The sequence below is a fragment of the Hermetia illucens genome, chromosome 1 (genome assembly GCF_905115235.1).
Source record: "Hermetia illucens chromosome 1, iHerIll2.2.curated.20191125, whole genome shotgun sequence".
Classification (NCBI taxonomy): Eukaryota; Metazoa; Arthropoda; class Insecta; order Diptera; family Stratiomyidae; genus Hermetia; species Hermetia illucens.
Window position 1 is genome coordinate 166865288 of NC_051849.1, and position 25295 is coordinate 166890582.

A 25295-nucleotide genomic window follows, 5' to 3' on the forward strand; every position below is an offset into this window, starting at 1 on the left:
AACTCATGTTTTCAAAATTGGTGCTCCTCATAACTCCAAAATTACCGTACCGATCATCTTCAAATTGTGAACATTATTTCTGTATATAATTTATAAGGTAACGCTGTTTTTCACTTCAAAATGTCAGCAGAAACGCAATTATTACCGCACATCGATCGCGATTCGAATTCCCCACTCCTGGGCAAATTATCGAATACAGTGTGAAACCCCGTAGCGGGGCGATCGATAAGCTCAGCGGAAGCGATAAAAACAGTTTTGATGGTGGCCCCGTACTTATCAATATTCTTTGGCAGACACTTCAAATTATTAGTCAGTCGGTCAGCTAAATTGTCCGTCCACCGCCGAACGACAGACGTATTTTGAAGGCCGTTCATACAAGAAATGAAGCAGAAAAGCGGTAGTAGAGGAATATGAACTGGTGATCCCTGTCGATACCAAAATCAATGCTATGTCATTGTCGACTGCGAGAGGACAATTGCTAAGTTCAGCTTGTCGATCAAACTAGATGTATGATATCGCTGAAATGAAACTCAGACTTATAGCAGGCTCTTTGCTCGAGAAGATGGAAACTTCAGAAATCTTCAAACATTTGACCATCAGTAAATAGGTCTCCAATGTAGTATTTCCGTAACACATGTTCGAATAAAGTGTTATCGGAGCCTATCACAATGTCCCTTTGAGGAAGCTTTGCCTAGAATACATTTCGTTTCTTAGAGAATGCCTTCTTCCCACTCGTATGCTATAAGTGTGGTCTTATTCTCTATTTAACATCTCAACAACAAGGGTAATTTAAAAAGTCGTAGATTGTTAACTAACGTATTCTGCCAAGACACATCAGCATCCTCATTTGGGCCTAAACTTATTGTTTTTACATATAAAAGGTTCGTGTTTCACGTATTCGTGTATTACCAGTACCTTTTGTAACATGAGTGGGTTGGTTTACTTGCTTAGCTCAGCTATTTTAAAACAATTTTTGATAACATTTAACTTTTTATAATTTTGCAGCATGTTTGGTTTTCCCATCTTTCCATATATTGCAAGAGCTCGACAAAATGAAGAACTAGACTTTGCAAATGCGTCTCCTTGCTTTAAGTGGATCCATTAACGTTACCTTTACACGCTGAATAAGTTAATCGGCTCTTTCAACAAATTTTCCCTTTAGAATCCTTCCCAAATTGCACTTGGTACTGACTCCGCCCCTTTTCAGGTTCATTCTATCTAATAATTGTAAATTGCTTTACGCACAATGAAAATATTTATTCTTTTTATTCAATAAAATACGGGGTGGTGCAGACGCAGTGTAATAGTGTATCCATATAAACTACTAATGCAACCGTTTCCTTGGCGCACCTAGGGTATAAGGTGTTTCAAGCATAAAAACAAAATTGAGGAACTCGAAGAAGCCTGTTAATAGGTGCTGGCGGTGGTGAAATTTCACTTAAGTATTATGTGTCTTACGTACGCAAGATGGCAGAATGAAACTTTGCAGGGGCGCCGGGGTGGTGGAAAGGAGCGAATTTCGATATTCGTGGGTGGTCTTATTTTGCCCGATAGCCACCTTGGAAATAGCCAAGAGAAGATAAATTAAGGGCTCCTGATTTGTGAAAGTACACTACGGGCGTCAGGCCTTCTCATTAAAAGATGGCATCCTGTGCATCCTTCTTTAATGGCTGCCCGATAAAGTCAAAATACAACATAAAGTGTGTTCTAATCAAGTTGTTAAATTATAGAATAGGGAAATTTAAATTAAACTAGACTAATTATTTAGTTTCAGAAGTAGGGCCGCTCATTTCACCTTACGGCCGTTGTTTCTTTCCTACCATCCTGAATAATCGTATGAGACAGAAACTGTTTCTGGATATGGTAGCAGTTCAAGGAGGCGTCACGAAGGCTGGGAAATTTCTAAGGATGTATCCTTCAAATCTCCGTACTCTCGTCGTATATATCGATGCGAAAGTTAGGAAAATACTAATCCAGACCTTTCATTTGACACCCCACATGCCTATATTCAATGAAAAAAAAAACGTTTCATACCTATTTTGTATTTAAGGGGGCACTTTCCGTCATCTAAAAAAGTTTAATCTAGAACAATGTTATAAAATATATGCAGCGAGGCTAAAAGTTCCAGTTTTTCTTAAAATTTCGTTTTAACTTTTCCGAGAAAAGCGTGTTTGATACGACTGACATTGAGCCGATTTTAATGAGGTCTTGTTTTCACGAAACCTTATGGTTACTACTATCAACTGTTCATTCGTCCCGTAGTCAATACCACGAATAAGGCAGACCATAATCTCCGGGCAAAAGAAAATACAAGCAATTGCAACGAAATGCTTGGCTAAATATGAAGCAATGAACTTAAAGTTCGAGGAGGAGTCCTTTTGTTGGAATAAAGGATTTTCTGTAAAAAACGTTTATCCATTTTCATAATAACAGCTGGCGCAATCCAGAGGGTGCTATGAAGCAAAATTGAATAGATTACGATCGAAAACACCAGAACATCTTCCACGTTGTCTAAAATCACAATCCAGATTGAGGTTAATTTTTTGATCACTCAAAGAAATAGAAGAATAGAATAGAGTAGAATAGATTACCTTTTCGACAATAAACAAGCGTTAGTGGTAATTTTGCTTCAAAAGTTCAGGAACGTTCGCTAGCACGAAGGCGAGGGCTAATTTCTTTGTTAGCGTTCTGCTGTCTTTCGATCTTTCTCAAACCCCACTCTCCATCCACTAGCTTGGTTTGGAAGGAGTCGAGGGATGTTTCAATCGCCGTCGTATTTTCTGCAACTCCTCTATCGTTCTGATTAAGCTTCCTTGCCATCACTATTTTTCAGATGTAGATGTTCAGCTATATTCCTGCTAATACTTGTTATAGATTCGTGGATGTTTTTCGGGCACCTGTAAGTGATTTCACGTGAAAAATTAATGAATTTTGTAAAACATTAAGTTCAAGATCGTGCAATTCTTACTCTATTCAATCAAATTTAGTGGAAAAATGCCTTAAAGGTTATAAACTGACTTTGTGATTTCATTTCAAGTAATATACACTCATATTTCTTTGTAATTTCTTGTAAATATCAAATCTCTAAAAAAACTAAATACGTACTTCGTTACGAATATATAATTTTGAATTGAATCATAGATTTTAAATTAGTTTGTTGACCATTTGACAAAAACGATGCAGTATATTTATAGTACATTCCCATTCCGCGTGAATATGCTATTACCAAATAATGATTTCGTAGAATAAATTTTATAACGAACTTCCTGTTTTGTTGATGTGCAAAGTGGTCTAAAATTAATTCCGCCACAATCATACAGATTTATTTCCCAAGTTTTAATTCAAAGCTTTGATATCACATAATTACACCTAAAACAATCTCTAAAGTTTGACTTCCTTTCAACTTCCACCTCAGAACCAATTAATTGAGTCACTCATTTTCAATTTTCCACGGTAAATTTATTTTCTGCGGAATACCAAAGAAATATGAATTAAGATGTCATATGGTTCGTGCTGATCCCACATATTCTATCTGCAAGATCTTGATAATAATACAAACACGATCATATGATGACGACGAGACGACTACGTCCCAATTAAATCCCTTGCCAATTCATTTTTCATTTTCAACACCTATGAATGAATGAATTCTGAGAAAATTGATTTAAAATCGCACTGAGCTGCCAACTATAAGCGCCGCCATTCCATCAGTACCAGAGACGAGTGGGCCACTATCATAAAATCTGTCACAATTCGTTTATTTTTAGATAAGTGATTCCTAAGTACGCTCTGGTGAAATGCGTATGTACAGCGTGGGTATGATTGAATAGATTTTATGGTTAGGCAGGAAAAATCTAGTGTGCGAATGGAAAATATCAGGGCTGGGATTGCGTTTTTCCGGTATTTTGTATTTTCCTCGATTTAGGTGGATGGCCTAGTCCTGTATTGCTTTTCTGTTTGAACTACCGCAGGCTTACTACAAAAATGGATTACCTAATTGGGAAAATGGTTTCAATTCAATGAGTTCACTCCACCACAATACTTTGCAGAATACGAACCTAGTTACTATAATAATTTCAAATTTTCACCATTGGAAGACCCTCAAATATGGGATCCATGATATGTCGATCTATATTGTAAATAGCTATTCTTGTGTCTATGAAATCTTTATAAGAGCATCTAATTTCATTCAGAGGCTACTTGCTATAATAGGAGAGTATCCCTTTTGAATTCTCCCCGATGTAATTAATTCGAACAATTTTGTTGAATAAAACGATACAATGATAGTTCGCTGTAGCATTTGAAGCAAGTTTCTGTCTTCCTTATGTGTTCAGGAAAATTTCATGTTGCCTTGATTATCGCTATCTAAAAGTAAACATTTGCAAAGTTACTAAAAATAAATAGTATCAAACGGATATGGTGCTAGTGGGGAACTTAAGCTAGCACACTGTCCTATATTTACTGTAGGCATAAGTATCTTTATTGTAGTGAATTAAGTTGGCTTAAGTTTTCAGTTCCGTTTAAATGTATGTCAAACGTGCAAAGAATATTGACATCTTTCTTTAATATCTTTTTCCTTATCTATTTCAGCACGCGATCCTAATGCAGATGCAGAATATGTAACACAATCACCACCTGTTGATTATTTTAAGGATTTCAGTGGTGTTGTTGATACTGGAGTGGATACGCGTGTTAATCCATTCGAAGGCAGTGAAGTTGGACCCGATGGTTTCTTCAATAATATTTCTGGTGAGTTATCTACGGCTTATTTTGGAGTTCATTCAATTATACGATTAGTATGTTTATTATATTTTGTTTATATGAAAATGATATTTTCTTCTTAAAAAGTTTATCTTATCATGTTTTGATAAGGCGCATCAGCTGGCTCGGATGTAGGAACAAACTATGGACAGTTCTGAAACTTCATGAATAATTTGCTGTACCCGATTTTAGCGTTATAATAACAAAAATAACTTGGGGAAATTTGAGCTTTGTGTACTTTCTTGCTCATCTTATATTTAGTCGGTTTTTTCCATAAAATGTTGATTAGTTATTTGAAACAGTGCTTATGAGCTTCCAAAGGCTAAATATGCATGCTGTAGCTGATATAACCATTGCTTTTTCGGCAACAACTAGATTGTGTAGGCCAGAGCAGATCGCAAATAAAGTATTTCTTGCACTCAACTTTTCCTCGCATGTTTCAAAAAAATAGAAATAAGTGCTTATATAGGGTTTTATATAGCCCTCCTTTCTATTTGTCAGAAATTGACGCCCTGGCTTGGATCCAGCTGTTGAGGATCCATCAAAAATGGATCAATCAAAAATGTCTAAAGAGCTCGCAAAATCACTCGAAAAGATCGAGGATGAGCCTCAATGGTGTTTAGTCCAGGGAATTCTATAGGAGGATTTGGTGGTAATCGAGATGATTACCGCATGTTTCTCTCGACTCAGGACAATTTCTGAATATTTTGTGGCAGAAAATGCTTCATTATTGGTAGTTGAGCAATTGATTGTTTTTACCAGTGTTAGTACCCCAGCTCAAACAAACCAGTGACACCTTTTTCTTATATTATTAAGGAGCATGATAAGATACACTTCATTATAACTAACTCTGTGCCGCAGAAAACAGTGGTGTTGTGTCAAATCGCTTGTCAAGGTCTTTTCGTTTCTCTGAGCAGACATTTTCTCAAAATGAAATAAAACAACAAAAACACGTTTCCTTCTTTAGTGTGATATTAATTTAGAAATATCGGAAACAACCTGCTCCTTTTCCCGTACAAGACATCCCCTACGGTTGCCATTCATCTTTGTCGCGGTTAACCGAAATGCGCCTCAGCTTTCCCCACGACTTTCCGAGGCATTTGACCTAGTCCTCTACTGTTCTGCGCCAAGTGCCTTTGGGGCGACCCACTCTTCGATCATTTTGGGAGAGTGGAATCTACGGTATGGCGTAGCCCGCAATGCAAAGTATGACCTATCCACTGCCACTTCCGTCTTATGATCACAGTGCGTACGAGTGGCAAGCCAATGCGCCGACCAAGTTCTTCGTTTCAGAAAGTGTCAGGCCAGCGCACCCCGATAATATGACACAGATAGGTATTGTGGAAAGCTTGGAGTTTTTGGGCAACAGTGGAGTTCACGCTTCCTAAATATACAAATTGATCGACGCCTTCGATGCTCTGTCCATTAATGTAGATAGGGAGAGTGTGGAGTCCTGTCAGACTGAGAACCTTGGTTTTGTTGGCGTTTATCTTCAATACAACTCTACTTGCCTCTCTTTCCAAATCCAGACCCATTTGGCCAAGGTACTTGACCTGATGAGAGGGCAAACAGATGCCATCAGCGTAGTCGAGGTGTTTGAGGAAAGATGTCATAACCCATTTGATTCCTTTACGTCATCCGGACAAGGCAGGATGGACGACGTCACCAATAACAAGAAGAAATAACATTGGACCGAACAATTTTCCGAGATTTTACCACGATGCAGCACGTGTCTTTTTGCGCCATCATATGTCGCTCTGATTATAGCTACTAGTTTCTTCGCGATGCCCCTCATTCTCGATATAGATGAGAAGAGCACGTGCAGCGTAGATTCAAATTCCGCGCACTGTTCTTGTTCTATGATTACTTTAGCTATTATGTTTGCAACGGTAGGGAGCATACCAACGCCGCTCCAATTGTTACACTCAAAACGAGTCCCATTCTTTGGAATCTTGACGATCATCCCTTTCTTCCACTCTCTGGGAAAGGTCCCGAACTGTCATAATTTCCATAAGAGGGGAAGCAGCAGATCTGTAGTAACTTCAGGTGCAGTAATGAATAACTCTGCAGGGAGACCATCAAGCCAAGCGGTTTTACTCCGTTTGAGTACATTAACAGTCCGTATCCGCATATTATGCGAATACTCATTTCATCCACAAGAGGAGGAATTTCATCGAGTGTGACACGGTTGGGAACCGTGGTGAAGTGTTCTTTCCACCTCTTCAGTTCTTCACCATCGTAGCCGGGGAGTCGGCCTTTAACGCTCTTCACAGGACTATCGAAAGATTTGCGATATACGCCTTCTCTTATGGTTTTTCAAAATTATGCTAGTGCCTTTGTGGGTAATTTCCTAACTGCTGCTGAAGTTTTATCTAGCTGTACTACGGGATATGAGAAATGCAAACGAGTGTAAACGGTTACTTCGGTATTCCACATTCCTTGCTAGCAGTGTTCTACGATCATTTTTCGCCACAACCGAGTCATGAAAATTTCATAATTGAACTGATATCTGCCGGTTGATGCGCGTTTTAGATTAATTTCGTATAGTTTTCAGAATGGATATCCAAAAGATAATGTCTTAGGGTTCATTTCCTAATATGCGTAGTTGATGAGTCAATCGGTCAGTGATATAAATATACATGGTTGCTTTAAACTCACATGTGAGACATAACGTGGAAACCAGATCCGAGGGCCATCGCGCGGTTGTCGGTAATCTACTTCAACCTCTTCTTCAAGAGAATTTCTGTAGGATTTGCTCCCGGCCTAGTTATTTGCGGTTAGCTTCCTTGTGAGAGCTTCATGGTGGCTGTGGTTTCCCACATAGAAGGCAAAGCTACTTGAGGGCTTAAATGTGGAGTTGCAGTGTGCAACTCGAGCGCGGAACCCCTAACTGCCGCGGCGGTGTTCGCTAGGCCTGGCATCCACTGGTATGAATGTTGAATCTGCGCATAGTAGAAGCCAGTGCCGCTGTTATAGTCACAGGACGGGGGAAAGGGACTCTTATTACAATTCAATCCTTGTCCGAAAAGTACTTTAGGATTATACCTACATGGCAGCTACTTATGTTAAAAACCCAGGATCTTTTTTTCAACTTTCACCAATTCCTTCATATGTATGAGTATGGAATACAGAAAAGACAATTAGTGTTAGTGAAATCCGTCAAGAATTTCTGAAGGTTAGGCAAGCAGTTCAGTACTCAAACGCTGTAAAATTTAGATCGGCAAAAATTCTACCTATCCAATATTCGAAAAATGTATTGACTCTGTTGTGAAAACTTGATATGCACGACTATGGCCAAAACTGAACTGCGTGTAATTTCCGTTGTCCACTGATTCCTCCTATTTAGTTCGGCTAGTTCCAGGTAGGTGTTTACCTTTCACCTTACTTTTTAGTTGGTGCCTGGGAATCATTTTATGACCCATACGCTCTACATGATCCACCCACTAAAGCTTTCGGGTCTTTATATGGATGGCGACTTATAGTTTTCCCTATAATAGGAACAACCTACTGTTTTACCTCATCCACCATCCTGGGGACCCAACATTGGAAGCATTTATTTTTTGCTCTTGATCCTGGTTTGTCGTCTCCCTCTCGCTGCCATAACAAAGACTCGAAAAAATATTAACTTCAATTTGAATTTTACTTGAGTTGTGCTTCTTCATCACTGAACTCACTGCCAATTTTGATTTCTTCAGTTAATACTACATAGGGCCATGTGCGAGTAAAACGTTCTTACCTACCGAGAATAGCTGGTCATTATAGGGTTTTTATGGGGGGAGGAGAAATACAACTTCTTGAAATCGTACTCCCTTTGAACTGATTCTACGAACTTTCACCGCAGAAGGAAACCAAAAAATATAGCGACAATAAGGAAGCTTTAGGAAAAAAGCCAGCTCTTCATCGTCAACAAAATTTATTTTGGAAAGGGTCCAAATCAGAGTAATTATTGAAGTATCTAAGTTTTCAAGGATCTCTGTCTTTCAAGTCTCTTTTTTTCTCTTCCGAACTCAAAACTTCTGCTTGGAATGCGTGGAATTCTTATTAGCTTGTTAGCTTGAATTGAAACAAGCGAATAAGGAGCGCCCACTAAAAAATAAAACTGCACCAATAATGGTGAAAACTCGATTGTCTGCACGCGAAGCTTTTGATTAACTTCTTTCATGATTGTTGAACAGTGAACGATTGGCCGGTATACGTACTCTATTCACCCTCTTCCAGTTCATGATGTTGAGTATTGCAACTGCTCAGATAGTAGCCGTGTATAGCAGGATGGATTTCATCAGCCCCTATGATAAGCAGTCTGCAGCTATACTTTTGGAACTCGATATTAGCATCGTCTTTCTTAGAGATGAAGCTCAGCTTGGCATCGATCATCATTCCCAAGTATTTAATGATTGATATTAAAGCGACTTCCTTATAATCAACTTTGATTGAAACAAGGAGATGGTTTCACATCTGGCTTATTAAATTTGGTCTTGAAATATGTCTTCAGTAAATTTCATCTATTCAGAGAAATGGAAAAATGGTAGTAGGGTAGGACACAGATTGGACATTTATTAGTTCTGGTGCATTTTCTTGATTTGTTAGTAAAGTTTGATTCACTCTCTTTTAATATCGTTAATCAAACATCTCTAGAGGCTGCTGAGAATCTTCAAAAAATCTTAATCGGAGATCGATATGGATCTACTTAAGCACATCATCTTAACTTTCACCAAAATTCATAGTTTCAATAAAAGTTGGCCGATTGGCTACGTACAGAGCTCCTATTTCTAGATATAAATTTAGACGACGACCATGTGAAGCGCCGTAGAATATGTTGTACGCATATTTTTGATTCTTCCTGTTTTAATGTTTTATGTGAAATAAAACCTTATTAAACCCGGTTTAATGCCTGTCTTCTGTTTGCCTATATGTCTGTTTGTCTGCATAAGAGGGGTGTAAAATATTTATTCTTCACCGAATATAGCTATGTAGAGTATCAACTGAAAGGTCTAAATTTCTACTCTAAATCAGGTCTGAGTTTTGAAGCCGATTTCGAAACAGGGAAGCGAGGGGGCCATTCTCAGAAACTATCCTCAAGACATATCTGAAAAATCAGGATGACGCCCTGATATGACATCTAGGTTCCGAAGTATACCCTCTATACCGATATCTGCTAAAATAAAGTTAGTATATTAGCTTATCCTAGGCCGGTTAAATTGGATTAGTATAAGCTTTAGCATTGAGCAGCCTACTGGAAAGTTTAGTTTAAATCGTACTATACTTAACAAAGTTACAGTTGATCAAAGTTGCCTCTTTAGCGTCAAATTGCTTGTCCTTAAAAGATAAAATGTTAGTACCACATCGAATTTCATATCGAGTGCGTTCAACGTATATACCTTAAGGGCTACATATAAATGAAGCCACCATGTACGCGAATATTATTAAATAAAAGATCAATAAAACCTTTCATACTTGAAGCGCGGAGCTTCCGGTCTTTCAGCTTGTTTAAGGTTCTATGTGAAACAAAATTTAATTAGAATCGATTCAATCTCTGTCTGTCTACTTGTCTATCACACCCGATTTATTCGGAAACGGTTGCTGCTATTGTCACGAAATTTTGTGAGAATATGTGGTCTGTGAAGCCCTTTACATATGGACAGTGGCACCATTTTCTATTGAGTTAAAGGGGGGGGGGTTTCCAAACGTGCGAAAGGGGGGTATAAAAGTTTTTTTTCCATGAACATAGTCACGTGGGGTATCAAATGAAAGGGCTCAATTCGTATTTTCAGAAGATTCACTATTTACCATAAATCATAAACTAAATTTCGAACTCAAAAAAATCGGCACTTTAAATTCCAAACCTAACGTGGACCACCCGCTAGTACGTTTTGTTTTTTCCTGATCTCGGGTCCTGTCCAGGTTGCACCTTCAATAAGTTTGACGCAGAGACAACAAATTGACATGCAACTTGTCTAAAATTGGCACCGTTTTCCATGGCACTTGCCATTGATTTCAAATGAACATTTTTAAAGTAGTTCACAAGTTGAGGTTTTTTTGTTCAAATTGATTGCTTCTATTGTAAATGTAACTGCTGAGTTGAATTTCAAGTGCGTATAATCAGCAGTAGGCGAACCGGACAATAATTGAACTCCTATTTTTCAAATAGCCCGAATTGGATTAATTCTCCAGATTATCCCAAGAAAATTCAAGAGAACTCAGGTGATTTTACTCAAATTGTGCAGTTTTCCTTGGAATTTGTTAGATCTACAATTCATTACCTTGTATTTTCAGTTTCCACATACCGTTTATTGCCAATTTTGAACTGATATACGAATCCTACATATGTACACGTACATATATATGTAGAAGGGCCTTTGCTTTGTTCAAAACTTTAGTCCAATTTTTTATTTTCATGATCAAATTCAAGGAAACGTACTTGCCTCACCTTACTTTGTCTAGCAAATCGAATGTTTACATATAGTCACTGAAGCAGGTGAACAGAACTGAAAACAATAGATATTTGTTGGGGGATTTGAATGGTAGCAAATTTTGCCAAGAAATGTGAAAACGATAAACGTAGCGTGCTGAAGTAGCATGCTACCGTTTAGTCTGTTCCCTAGATGGGAAGACACGAAGCTTGCAATTAGTATTATTGTTGCAGTGCTTTAATAGCATAGTGTGTATTTTAGACTCCTACCTTACTTTCTGTCTCCTCCACTATTCAATGAACAATACTTTTTCTCTTCACAAAGAATGAATAGAATTGGAAGAGAACCTACGAGATTTTGACTGACACTTCCCATTTCCCCCCTCTTCTTCACTATCGAAGTACATCATCACTACTGTTATGTCTTGTACCAAACTACATATTAAGCAACAATTCACAATCACGCTCTGTTGGGGAGTTTCACTTTTCTGTCTGTTGCCTGTAATTTTCGTTGGAAAAGCCAGTGGCTAAAGAAAACCTTGAATTTTCCCCATTTACTCGATTTATGTGCGAACGCATTTCTATTCATCATGGTCGTTGTCGCCTCATATTTATAAATACTAATCGAGTTAGTTGACATCCAGCATACGAGGCAATGCATGCGGCCTGTCGGTTGAGTCATTCATTTGCAAAGTGATTCGTTGGATAACATGATATCACGATTGATAGATAGTTTGCATTAAGTCAATATGCAGTCGGAATTTAAAGTCAATTCATGTTATTATAATTTCATGTAGAGTTGATAGCTTGTAACCGGACACCGTTTTGTCTATGAATGGGTATAGATTGGGGAAGACCGAAGGCTTGAATATGACATAGAATTAGAAGATCGATATTCTGAAGAGCTCCAAAAACATTTTCAGTTTACGGAAAAAGTGACGCATTCATAGTTCAAATAGCATAAATTTTCCAATACATTCGCAGTGGTCATTTATCTAAAGCAGATTCTGGTGGATTTAGATATCTATAAAAATAAGCCTTTTGAGCGAATACACAAGTCCACCTCAAAGCCAATCAAAGTAAATGGTCCGTGAGTTATCTGAATTTTATTGACCGCTACTAAAAGTGAATGAAAAAGGCTCCGACAAGATGACTTACATCAAAATAATTCCATATATTTCCGAAGTGTTAAGATGTTAACTGCCATCTGATCTTGATCGCAGGAAATTCAAAGATAAACGAGTAGAAAATTTGAATGTTGTTGATGTGTGGTTAACCGAAATACGATTATGTATCTTATTTGAATTGTGTAACCGCAAGGTTAAATAGAAAGCTTACTGTTCGATTTCTGTAGAATATTTTTTGCTGAGGTTACATACCATCACGTAGATTTCTATGAGGGGTTTTATTTGCATGCTCTTAAAAAAAGGGAATTTTCCGAAAAGGTTGGAGAAGTTTTGGGAAATAACTAAGGTTAAGTACCAATTTCTTTAGATAAAGATTGAGTTGTCTGATTGTTATGATCTTTTGTGAACAAAATTTACTTTTTAGTTAATATTTTGAATGTATCAATGGTAGGCAAGCACATCGAGAAAGTAATGGCATTGAGGTTCTCACGGCCTAGGGAATTGTTTTTCGAGGTTTTGCCAACCCTGTCGTGTAGCCTGAGTCATATCCTACCAGAGATCAATTCGGTCTTCGATGTTGGTAAGTTAAAAAATGTTGACCCAGATCTTTTATGTCGATCCAATTTCCCACTAAGTGCGAAATTTCGCTAAGTACAAAATCCGCGCCGTCATCCGTTACCTCGTCATTAAAAAAAAACTCTATTTGAGTTTTTTAATGAGGTTAAAACTGAAACGGCGTGATGTCTGAGAGCGTCAGCCTCTCCAACTTATTGCTCTGAACTCGAATTCCAGTCGTCAAGGATGTCTGCTTATTATTTACACAGTTTCAAGTATGATGATAATAAAACTGAAGCAGACTCGTCAGAGACTGTGTGGGTTAAAGGGCATCAAGGAGTGAGTAGGAAACACCAGCAAACTGTTTATAGAGGCTACCCAATACAGGCCCGAAACGTCTGAAAACGATACACTGGTCGCCAAAATAATGGTGGGTAATGGAGCTCTGGAAAAGCTTCTCCCAGAAGGCATGGAAAAATTTATCCGGTGTCTCATAACCTGCATCGAAATGAATGGCAACTATGTTGAAAACTAACCTCGACTTTGGTCCGGTTATGGGAATTATAGTTTAAGTTATTTGTCATTTCTCTGTAAGTTCTATTTATGGTTAGCTTCCATTGGTTTTGATCCAGTTAGGAGCGGTGCGGTTATTCCTCGAATTCAACAAACTCAGTAGCTATGTAACCATCATCATCATCAACGACGCAGCAACCAGTATCCGATCTAGGCCTGCCTTAATAAGGAACTCCAGACATCTCGGTTTTTCACCGAGGTCCACCAATTCGATATCCCTAAAAGCTGTCTGGCGTCCTGAACTACGCCATCGCTCCATCTTAGGCAGAGTCTGCTTCGTCTTCTCTTTCTACCACAGATATTGCCCTTGTAGACTTTCCGGGTGGGATCATTCTCATCCATACGGATTAAGTGACCCACCCACCGTAACCTATTGAGCCGGATTTTATTCACAATCTGATGGCTCATAGATTTCGTCGTTATGTAGGCTACGGAATCGTCCATCTTCATGTAGGGGGCTAAAAATTCTTCGGAGGATTCTTCTCTCGAGAGAGTTCGCAATTTTTTTTTGTTAAGAATCCAAGTCTCCCAGGAATACATGAGGACTGACAAGATCATTGCCTTGTACAGTAAGAGCTTTGACCCTATGGTGAGACGTTTCGAGGGGAACAGTTTTTGTAAGCTAAAATACCGTGCGCGGATTTCATCATCGTAACCATCACCTACACAATTCGTAGCAAATGATGCGGTCCTATTTTTAACAATGTTTTCAACTACCTGATAAACCAAAAATTATAATAATTTTTTGAGCATTGTATGCGTAGGTGTGTATACAATACTCATAACTCTCTTACGGGCTTTTCTAAAGTTGTAGCTTTCGCAAAATCCATTAGTTTCCGTCTTCGTTTTTACTTTTCCCGGTTAAGCGACGCGTGCTGCAATTCTGAAAATCGAGCAGCGGGTTGCTGGCGTTGCCAACTGAGTTCTTGTATCTGTCTTCATAGTTTCCCATACAGTTTTCATGGTCTGCACACTGGAGTTTTCGAACCTTAGTATGGATGGTGGCTTCTGCTTCATTATATTTTATAATATGTGGAATTCGTTGCTGTATGCCATGACTGTGGCCAGGATTCAAGTCGAAGACCCGGGATTAAGAGGCTTTTTTCTAAAGTAAATTTATTTTATGCATGCTGGATAAAGAAGGATTATCCAAGGCAATGATACTTGTACTTAAAGAATACTTTAGTAAGATTCAAAACCACATTGTGTCTATACGAATATCATAAATTTCTAAATGTGATCTTATTGAAGCAATTTGTAGTTGAATATTATCCATTTTAATTGATAAAATTAAACATCAAACTATATTTCCTATTTACATATATAAATATAATATTTTGCCTTACTTTTTATAAAAAACTGATTGGAAAATAATGTTTTAAGCGATTTTTGGACTTTAACAATAATCAAGTCTTGGTGCTTCTTATCCGCAATTTTCACGATTCACCGTTTCACCGTTTGAAGATTCACACAAGATCTTTCTTTTTTTAACTTTTTTGTTCACCTCCATGACCGTAATGATTGATAACGATGAAATCTGAAAATATATTTTATTCCTATCCAAAATAAAGAGCAGATGTGCATTGTTTGATTTGCTTGTGAACTCATAATCGGAATGATTTAGTTTTTTTTGAATGATTTAGATTTATTGTTTATGTAGACCAATGTTTATTAGGTTAGTTTATTGGCGTTAAACACTAAAAATAAATCTAAGGAATCGCTGAGACTAATATTCTATTTAGTGGAATTTAAATATTTGATGATTTGCTCCATTTTGCAACGTTTAGTGATTGAAAAAGATGAAGTTTATTGCGATATAAAAGTGATGAGGTTCAGACTTTACTTTTGCTTGAATTAACTGAGTTGGAAATTTTTTCTGAAAACTTTATGAGAGTTAAATTGCGAATTTAGAATTTCTATGCACAAGTCAAGTGTGTTGTGCATTATCCGAAGAGGCGAATCACCATTTTCTTCGATGGAGGCATCAATCCGATTTTTTGACTGAACTCAGGAGCATTCCTGCTGTTGGTTTATATAAATCTATTCGAGAGTGCTAAAACTGGAAATAGCCTTGAGCGCCTGCAGTCACCATAATTAACGAGGCACCAACCGATATTTGATTTAGATTCGTCTTAGTAAGGAATTACAAACATTCCCGTTCTGCATAAAAGTGCACAAATTCGACGTCACTAGCAGTTGCCAAGTTCCCTTGGATCGACCCAATCGTCGGCCATCTTTGAAGACTAGATTCCGTAGCCAGCTATGCAGATGTCGCCCCTCCCTAATGTGTGATCTACCCATTGCCACTTCCGCTTCTGATCACAATGCTTGTGAGTGCCAGGTCTGTATGCCTACCAAGTTCTACGCTTGAGATATTGTCAATCCAGCGTACTCCGATAATACGTCGCTGACAGGTGCTACTCCAAATAGCAACACAAAAAAAAAACATTAGTAAAGAGCAGTCTCAACTGGATCTGGGTGTTGAGATAACTGCATTTCCAGATTCACTGTTCCAAAATGATCCGCGGTCGCGGATTTCTAAGATTTCTATACGAGTGGAAGCTGCAGATCAGCAGTGCAGAAATAAATGATTCTGCGGAGAAACCGTCAAGCCGAAATGGTTCTATTCTACTTGAAGGAATAGTCCGTATCCGCATGCTATGGCGACTAGCCATTTCATCCACCAGACGAGCAACTTCACCGGATGTGATACAGTGAAGAACAGTGGTGGAGTGTTCCTTCCACCTATTCAGTTGCTCGACATCGTGGATGAGAAATCGGCCTTTAACGTTCTTCACAGGACCATAGAAAGATTTGTCACTATATGCAAGTTTTTTCGTGATGCGGTATAAAGTTCTGAAATAATTGTTTTCTGCGGCATTCTTTGTTTTCCTGACCAGCGTGACAGCAAAGTCCCTCTTATCACCGCGCATACTATCCTGAACTTCTCGAGATTTTGCCCGATATTGGAGTTCGAGCGAGTCACGCCTATCATCACTCGTAGCGGCCAATAGCTTTGAACCTCTTCCAATCATCAATTGTCTTCCACGATTCTGTAATCAGCTAGATTTTACGACACCCTTCCAGGACATGGTCGACATCCTGTGAAGCACCCGAGAATTTTGCATTTTTGATGCCAGCCCAACCCTCATCGATATTCTTAAGCGGGTTGCCTGCCATCTAAACAGCAAGATATCTTCCCCACTGTCAAGCGACAGTTGGATCAAACAAGCAGTCAATGCTCAACTTGAACGCTGTGGTAAGGAAGCCTTCCTGCATTGCGTGTATTATTCGTAGAAGCATCCTTCTGCATTATATAGGAAGTCTCCATTGTTGCATAGCACTATACAGTTTTGATGTTCCTTGACCTGGACCGGAATTCGGGAATCAGAATTCTGTCGGAAACCGGCTCCCAGGTGAATAGAGCGCGCCTCGCGAGTAGGTCTACATTCCATTCTGCGATGTATTCCAGCTCCTTCCAAAAAGGTACCCAAGGTAATTGGAAGTTCCAATGCCCGTTATTTCTTGCAAAACCTTTCACCTCTTTCTCTGGCTTTGTACTGTCGTTTCTTCCCCACTAAAGGAATATCGATTACTTTTATTCCCGCCACCCCACACACTGTGACGTCCAATGTCATCTTGTAAGTTAATGCGGAAGTATTCCGCTGCTAATATCCTTGTGTGAGGCGGACTGCCGACTGTTTAAGCCAAGATGGGTGCCGGATACAACCAACATGGAAATAACAATTCTAGGTAGCTGTAACTTTCTTGGTCGCTTTGGTTTAGTATTCTGTATAATACGTGATTGTCCTTTCCTGGTTTTCGTTCGCTGTAAAGCGATGGTTTTTGAATTTTAGTTTATCGTCTATTACTGCCCTAAGATATTTTATTGATGGTTTTGATGGTTTTGAGATTATGATTATGTTCTCCCGTTTTTATTTTGGGAACTTCTTTTTCTCTCCGTTCACTTATAGTCACTGCCTCTGTCTAGTCTGTTACTTCTAAGCCGCTTGTCTATAAGAATTCTCTGATCATTGTAAAATCTAAAGGAATTACCTTCATTTGCAACCGAATGTCAAGTGGCCAGTACAGCCAGCAACACTCGTCCTCTCAGACAATCAGTTTCATTTCTTTTGTGTTGAAGATCTCTGAGCCTGGTCAAGACATCAACGGACAATCATGGAGTGGTCGCTCTTCTTCAAATTTTAAAACGCGTATCTCAAAAGCAAATCTGCAGAAAAGTTAATCACACGGTTATACTACAAGCAACATACCTTAGCCACTTTCCTGTATATAAAGGGAGTAATCAACATCGTAAGCACTAAATCTATCAAAAAGGTTCTACATAGAAAAGGATTAGAGACGTGTCTTACATAATGGATATTATCTATGCTGAGAACAAGGGTTTTCCAATCTAATCTGGCCGGTAGCCACTTGGCGAGAGCTGTGAGTCGCTATACCGGAGAGATAACTCTAGTTGATAGTAATGGATGAAGTTCTATAAATACTGGGCATGAGCGGGATGAAAGTGGTGGCGTATGCCGACTTTTTGGTGCTACATATTGGTGTCAGGGATATATGCCAGTATACCGGCCGGTTGCAAGATGCGATTCGGCGCAAATCTTACTAGAATGGCTGACGCTATTTACCACCAGGAAAAGGATACTTGAATTTCACCTCCCGCGGCTAAGCGGACAAATATTGTCACTGATCCTGGATCTGAAATGAAATGCAGACTAAACATAGAATTGAGAGTTAGTAAACGCTTGCATGAAGATCTTGGTCAGAGAACGGGGTCCTCGGCTGGGGGTAAATAGCCGTACTCTGTACCATTATAGTGCACGATTGAGCTGTGAGGTGGACGCCTTTGAATAGAAAATACAATAGCTACAATAGCTGTTTTAAAATTATAGTGGGATAAAAACTTCAACGTTATTTATGAGTGGCCGATAGTCTAGGAGAAAACCTATGCTTTCACTGCAATTCTCAAATTATACACGTCACTTGCAACATATGCAAAAATAAACACAAATAATGGGTAGGATGTATTGAAATTTCCCTACTTTATGCATTTTTGAGAAATAAGAGTTGTGAAAGAGTTCAATTAAAAAACACCCGAGTATCCCTCGTGCATTTCAGTAAAATCAAGCGTAGTTAAAATACATACGGGCCTGATTAATAGCTCTCAATAAACAACATCTGCCAACGAGGTGGAACGAGAATTACCTCCCCATATACATCCGCACCTCATCCGGTGAAGTTTCAAATAAATGTTACGTAACGTACTTAACCAGAGAAAAACAATTTTGATATGGTATACCTTCCCAATAATTATTATTATTTGCATGCAGACTACGCTCGACTGTCGTCGTCGGTGGCTGTATTTAACTTGGAAATCAATTTAATTTTTCATCTCATCTACGTCTTTTTTCACCATACGTTCCTGAGCGTTTTTCATGATAGATTGTAAATTAATGAAATCAAATGACTCCCGCTCGAGTCCGCGATACTGAACTTTGCTGGTTTTGTTTATTCGCCAACGGAATTGCAATATGGCGATGATTGAATTTCTGCTTGCCGTACAGCGACAATTTATTATTTGCATCTGAATCAGCATTCTATTTTTATTACGAGAAATTCGAGAAATTGTTTATGCCATGCAGTTGCTGGTGGTTCGGTATTACTGAACATTGGAAAATGCTAGGGTGAAAAATTATTGCTATTATGGCCGGGTACACGAGGTAGAGTCAACGTGACGACAAACTGAGTAATTTAATTGGACTTTTTTGCATGTACAATGGGAAATTAGCTTGGAAAATTTAGTTGTCCTAGTTGCAGTTATTTATGTCCTTCATCAGCAATATTTTGTTTAGTTATTTGCTTTACGTTCGCTTATTTGGCAATAGCACTTAATGTTTCAGCCATCAATTGGAAATGTTACCTAGATTCAGAATTATGGAAAATCAAGGGAACACTTCATCATGTTAATGACTTCAATGTATATTTTCCCTTCTGCCTTCCTCTCTAGCCAAGTAATTTCTCAACTTTTGCTACAGATGCTGTTATATGTTTCAGAAATTATAATTGTCTAAGGGTGTTTTTACCAATTGAAGTGAAGTGAAACCACCCCCAACTTCCAATCCGACTTGGAATTTGAGGAAAAGTGCATTCGTACTTAGTTTTCACTTATTATAAGCATGTGCATATTTCTTATCTTGCCCAAGTTTTTAATTTATCTGGGTGCTGAAAACCATAAATTTATCTGAGGAAAAACAACCATTATATCGAATAAGGGAGAAGTTTTGGATTTTTAAGGTTTTGTTTGTAAAACAAGACGTTATTAAAATCAATTTAATGTATGTGTGTCCGTCCGGCTTTACCGGTTAACACAACAGGTGGTGAAAAGGTGTGAACTGTGAACGCCTACACATGCAGTAAGTGACATTTCTCTACGTTGAGTTTAAGGGAAGGGGGCGGGGTCTCCATACGAGTTTTCACCGAACACAACCCATGTTGGGTATCAAATGAAAGGTCTCGATTAGCATTTTTCAAAACCGGTTTTAATTTTGTCATTGATGCAAAGGCGGGGAGTATGGGATGTCGAAAGTCATGAGTTTTTTAACGGACCCATTCTCGGAAACTGCTGAACCGAAAAATCTGAAGGAAAATCATGTAGCTGCCTCTATACGGTGCCCATGCCCCAAAATACTCTTCATATCTATATCTATTCAAATTAAGTTAATAATAGTATATTAGTATGTTTTTGGGGAAATCGTCTAGAAACCCCCCTTAAGTTTATCTTAGAGATGCAAGCATTATAGATTATATTATAAAGCATGATACTCCCAAGTTTGGCCGAAGTCGTTCTATTACTAATAAAGTTCCAGTAGCTCAGAATTGTCTTTTCCGTGTTTACTGCTAAAACACTAAATATTATTATACATTATACATTAAAGTGAGTTGCTTGGCATGCTAAATATAGATGTATGTACACTGTGCGCTACGTATAAATGGGATAGTTCTACACTCAAATATACTAACATGAGAAACAAACAAAACCTTTCATACCTGAATCGTTTGGCTCTTACCAAAAGCTTGCCCAAAGCAAAGAGGGGGCTCTGTTTGTCCTTCATCAAGGACTGAGCATACCAGCATGTGATATTATAATCGTTATGATTGCCAAGCAGGGTTAAAAAGTTTACTTTTGAATTATTGGAGACATACTTATGAACAAGAACAGGCAGAAAGTAGACAGAATTTGTATTTAGAGGCTTATAAAGTATAGGGTGAAGTGCAAAATTTGCTTTCCTAGAAAAGGCGTGAATAATTTAATCTCAAAACTTCGCAAGTTGTATTTTATTCGAAAAATACAATATTGAAAATTTAGAATGGTTTCAGGGTATCTGGAAATCTCGTCCTTCCCGTTGTTGCACCCGCTTTCAGCAGTTTTAATGGACTTTTTGAAGCATATTGACTGGTATTCTGGCAACGTAAGCCTCATATCGAAATAATGAGGACAGTTGCAATACACTGTCGAATTCACGTCATTCATTGGGCCAGTTTAGGTATCTTCTCAGAGAGGTAAACCACCTAAGAAATGGTCGTGATATGAGAGGAGCACATTTTGCTTATTTTTATACACACTGGAGTGAAAATATGCCTCATCAGAAAAGAAAAGCATATCTCAGAAGATATTCATCGTGTAACATAATCCCGCACTAACAATTGTCGGACCACGGGTATTCTAAAACTGCAAAATTCCGTAGTCTGCCTTTTGTAACATATAGCTTTTGCCTTGAAAATTGGGAATTTCCCGCTTATTAGGAGAATAGAGTTTATAAGAATTACTCCGGCTCATGGCTTTGCAATAAACTGCCAAATAATTGTAAATCTTTTAAAAGTCCTATTAAGATCGATGGGGTTAGACCTTTCATCCATGTCGGCGAGTAATCTACGGTATGAAAGAAGCATTTCACTGTGATTGTAAATCTTATTATGCCCAATGAATTTCCACACCTCGTAGCTGGAAACAAAGCCACCGTATAACTACTAGTTAGCTAAATATATAGCTCTTGCTCTTGCTCTTGCAATCCTTTCAAGTTTTGCAGATAGGCTGCAATTAATAATTATGAAATCTCGGAGGATAAGGCGAGGAACAATTGGTAAAACTCCCATTAAAGGAGTGTTCACTCGAGTGCAGTGAATAGCGTGGCATTTATGTATTTGGTAGAAACCAGTACTTATATTACATAATTTGATGAGAAAATATGATGCGCTTTATGGAAATATATATATGTCAAATTCAGAATTTTTAAAACCAATTTCAGAACTTTCCAAATTGAATTCAAATTTTTCCAAATCGATGTCGCAACTTTTCATTTCAAATTCAGACAAGTACAATTTCAGAACTTTCCAAATTGAATTCAGATTTTTCCAAATCGATTTCACAATTTTTCATTTCAAATTCAGACTTTTCCATCTCCCATTCAGTTTCAATATTTTACTATACAGTTTCATACTAATTTTTTACCATTGAATAAGGATGGGGCCGGGATTTTTTAAGAAAATTTAAGTTTCCCATCAATTCTGAGCTAGAAAAGGAAAAGTCTGAATCTGAAATTGAGAAGTCTGAAATGGATTTTGAAAAATCTGAAGTTAGTTTGAAAAGTACTAAAACTGGTTTGGAAAAATTTGAAATTTAGTTTGAAAAGTACTAAAATTGGTTCGAAAAATTCTGAATCAGACATGCAAAACCCATAAAATCTCAGAGGAAGAGGAATCCCAAACGAGGCGCTGTGTGTACTAGTTATCTATATTTTTTTCAAAGAATCAGTAACCTATTTTATGCTGCCTTTCCACTTTGTGCGCTTTCGAATGCTGGCTGGCCACTAACGCAAAGCACACCGCCGTCTTTGATGCTACGGTCACGCTGATAACAACTTACTCGAAGAGAGAAGTGATTAACTCGATCTGGACGAGTTTACTCCCAAACTGAACAATGGCTAAAGAACAAGGAATAGAGTTTTATAAACAACCGAATATTTCTTCAAACATGTCATTAAAAAGCTTTCTTAAATGGTTTTGGATTCAATTCTTCTCATGCGTGGGCGTAAGCGAGTAATCATAGTTCTCTGATTTTTTGGTGTTCCTCATGAGGTGTAAGGAGTCTTGGATGCCTTGGATGTCTAGAAATCTGGAAATATACAGCTATACGATTATAAATAACAATATTTTTCTCATTGAAATTTTCTAGAAGCACTCACTGTTTGTAAAAGAAAACCTTATTAAAATCGGTCCACACACCCACTTTCCTCATAAAGGGGTATACCGATTGACATGGAATTTGGTGAGCAGGTGGAAATGCTGAATGCCCGCCCCGTCTGTCCGTCTGTTCATCTATGCGTCTATCGATCTGACTATCTGACTGTCTGTCTGTCTGTCGGTCACGCGAGATTTACTCCGCAACGGCTGGAGCTATCGTCACGAAATTTAGTGAAAATATGTGGTCTATTGACCACTACTCAGGCAATGGGGAGGATCATTCTGTATTCGATTTAAAAGCGGCTCTTCATATAAGCGAAAAGAGGTAGCAACATTTTTGGCCCAGAATGTCGTGATATGGGGTAGGCTCAGTTAGCCCTTTTCGAAATGATCGTATTTCTGAGATAGGGTGAAACACTGGTGAATGAGAACTTACAATGTGTGCTTCAAAAAGTGAGACGGGTCGTCATCGTTTTCCAACTGCAAAAATCTAAAAAGATTCATGGTGGGACCTCTGTACAAAATCTAGGCTTAAAAGTTAATCTCATTACGATATCTGCTCAAATAAAGTTAATAATAGTATATTAATATATTTTAGAACTTTACCCAAAAACCCCTTAAGTTTATTCTGGAAGTACAAAATGTGATATCAGTGTAAGTGATAATATTAGGTATAATTATAAAAAGTGTTGCACACACCGTGGACACAGAACCTTTATACCCGATGCGTCCAGCTTGCGGTATTCCTAATTGTTTAATTTTGGTGTAGCCATTTTTTAAGACCTTTCCCCCGTACTTAGACTCCACTTTATTTGAAGGAACACCTTATATCGCTCGGCTGTGAACAACTTCATTCAGAGGATACAGTGCTGATTTGTTCATCTGATTCTTTACAAATCTACAACCTTATGTAACGTGTTGACGCTCTTTTTATAGACGTCATCCTTAGCATGTTCTACTTTTCAAAGTAATATAAATATTTTCAAGTTTCCTTTCTGATCCTACATCTTTATTTTAGAAACTGTAAGACTTGTTGTATTTGAATTCGACACATTCTGTGCGAATTATTAAATTAAAAAAAAAAGGAATATGTGATAATTTACACCTATATACAGGTGTATCAACCAATTCGACTAAAAGCTACGCCTTTGGGTTCGAGAGTCTTTAAAGCATATACTATTATCAATCTTTACTTAGGAGATTTATTTTTGTTCTCTTTTTCGATGTAGTGGTCTTTTACCTGAAATTGTCTATTATTGGCACAAGGTACCTTATTGCTTTCCACCTTAGTCGTATATCTACATGCACACAAGTTTCATAAGCAAAGAAATACTGTAAACCAACATGATTACTAGAATTTTAAGTGATACGAAAACTGTTATTTTTTCGTAACAGGAAATAGTTACATATGTGGGTAGAAATAATAAATACTGCTCCAGTGTTAGCTTTCATTCTTGACTTTCCCTTCTACTTGTTAGTGTATATGAATGCATTGTATAGATAAAGATACTATACAAATTTCGCGAAGCGGAATTACTTTTTATGGACTATCCCATAAATGTTGTAATCATGGCAAAGGCAGCCCCTATGACTGAACTTACCAAGCAGCGATTGCTGCATTCTTTTTGTTTATCTGTGTGAATACCCACAGCTTTTAACTTTCTCTAGTATATACTATATTTGAATGCTTTTTTGATGACATCCTGAGCTGCTTCTACATGCCCATATTATCAGATAGTGCTGTAATTCCTCCTGAAAAACAGACTGAAATCTCCAATCATTTGTTCGCGTCATTGATACCATTACATGAAGTCTCGCTGGGCTTAAACCTCAAAATCACCTGGGCGCTTAGAAGCATCTGTTCCGGAAAATTTCATTATTTCCGGCCTTCGGTTATGTATTTCAGAATATTCCCCAGTATCCATGAAATCTGCTCTGCACAATTGTTAAAATGAATAGATAGATGATGATGTCCTGGACGGCCGGTGAGTAAGAGCGCACATCATGGTGTTTTCTATTATGGCCGGGAACGCTCCTTCTTGCTACTATTGCTGAATATCCTTGTCCTTTTTTGCTCTGCTCGCCATCATCACTATCGCTCCTTTCGTCTAGAAGCAAACGAGCTATTGTCCTGATGGTACTTTTTGTGTTAAATGTCGCTGAAAGTAATTCGCATCGTTTGATGAGATTCCATTAAGCATTCGAATTGGTTCCATTTGTTATTTTGTTGTAACGTTCTTGCCAGCTTACTTGGTTCGATTATGTTGTTGCTAGTGACAGTGTGGTTTGAAATTCTACTACAGAAAGAGTTTTTATAAGGAATTGACAGTTTCTCCTTGGTATATCGGCGCATACTATAGGTTTGTTAAATTACAACAAGGGTGATTTTAGGACCGATACTTAATGGTTTCTGTTTTGAATAATACGGTAAGTGGCATTTTGCTGATCCACTGACTCAAGACTGACCTACGCGTGGTGACGATATGGCTAAGAGGAATAATTTATCTTTTTTAGGATTTTCGTCAATTTCAAACCCATTCCAATTTGTAGAAATTGAGAGGACTACTTCGTATGTAGTTTGATAAAAACATTCTTCGAAATCATTTTCA

The 25295-nt window shown here is 38.1% G+C and overlaps 1 protein-coding gene across 1 annotated transcript in view; it reads left to right on the plus strand.

Moving 5' to 3' along the window:
* LOC119646570 overlaps positions 1–25295 on the plus strand; it is an 86417-nt gene that overhangs the window by 40748 nt on the left and 20374 nt on the right. Inside the window, exon 2 of the mRNA XM_038047061.1 lies at positions 4591–4749. Coding sequence (XP_037902989.1) covers positions 4591–4749 — 159 coding nt within the window. The remainder of the gene's footprint in view (positions 1–4590; positions 4750–25295) is intronic.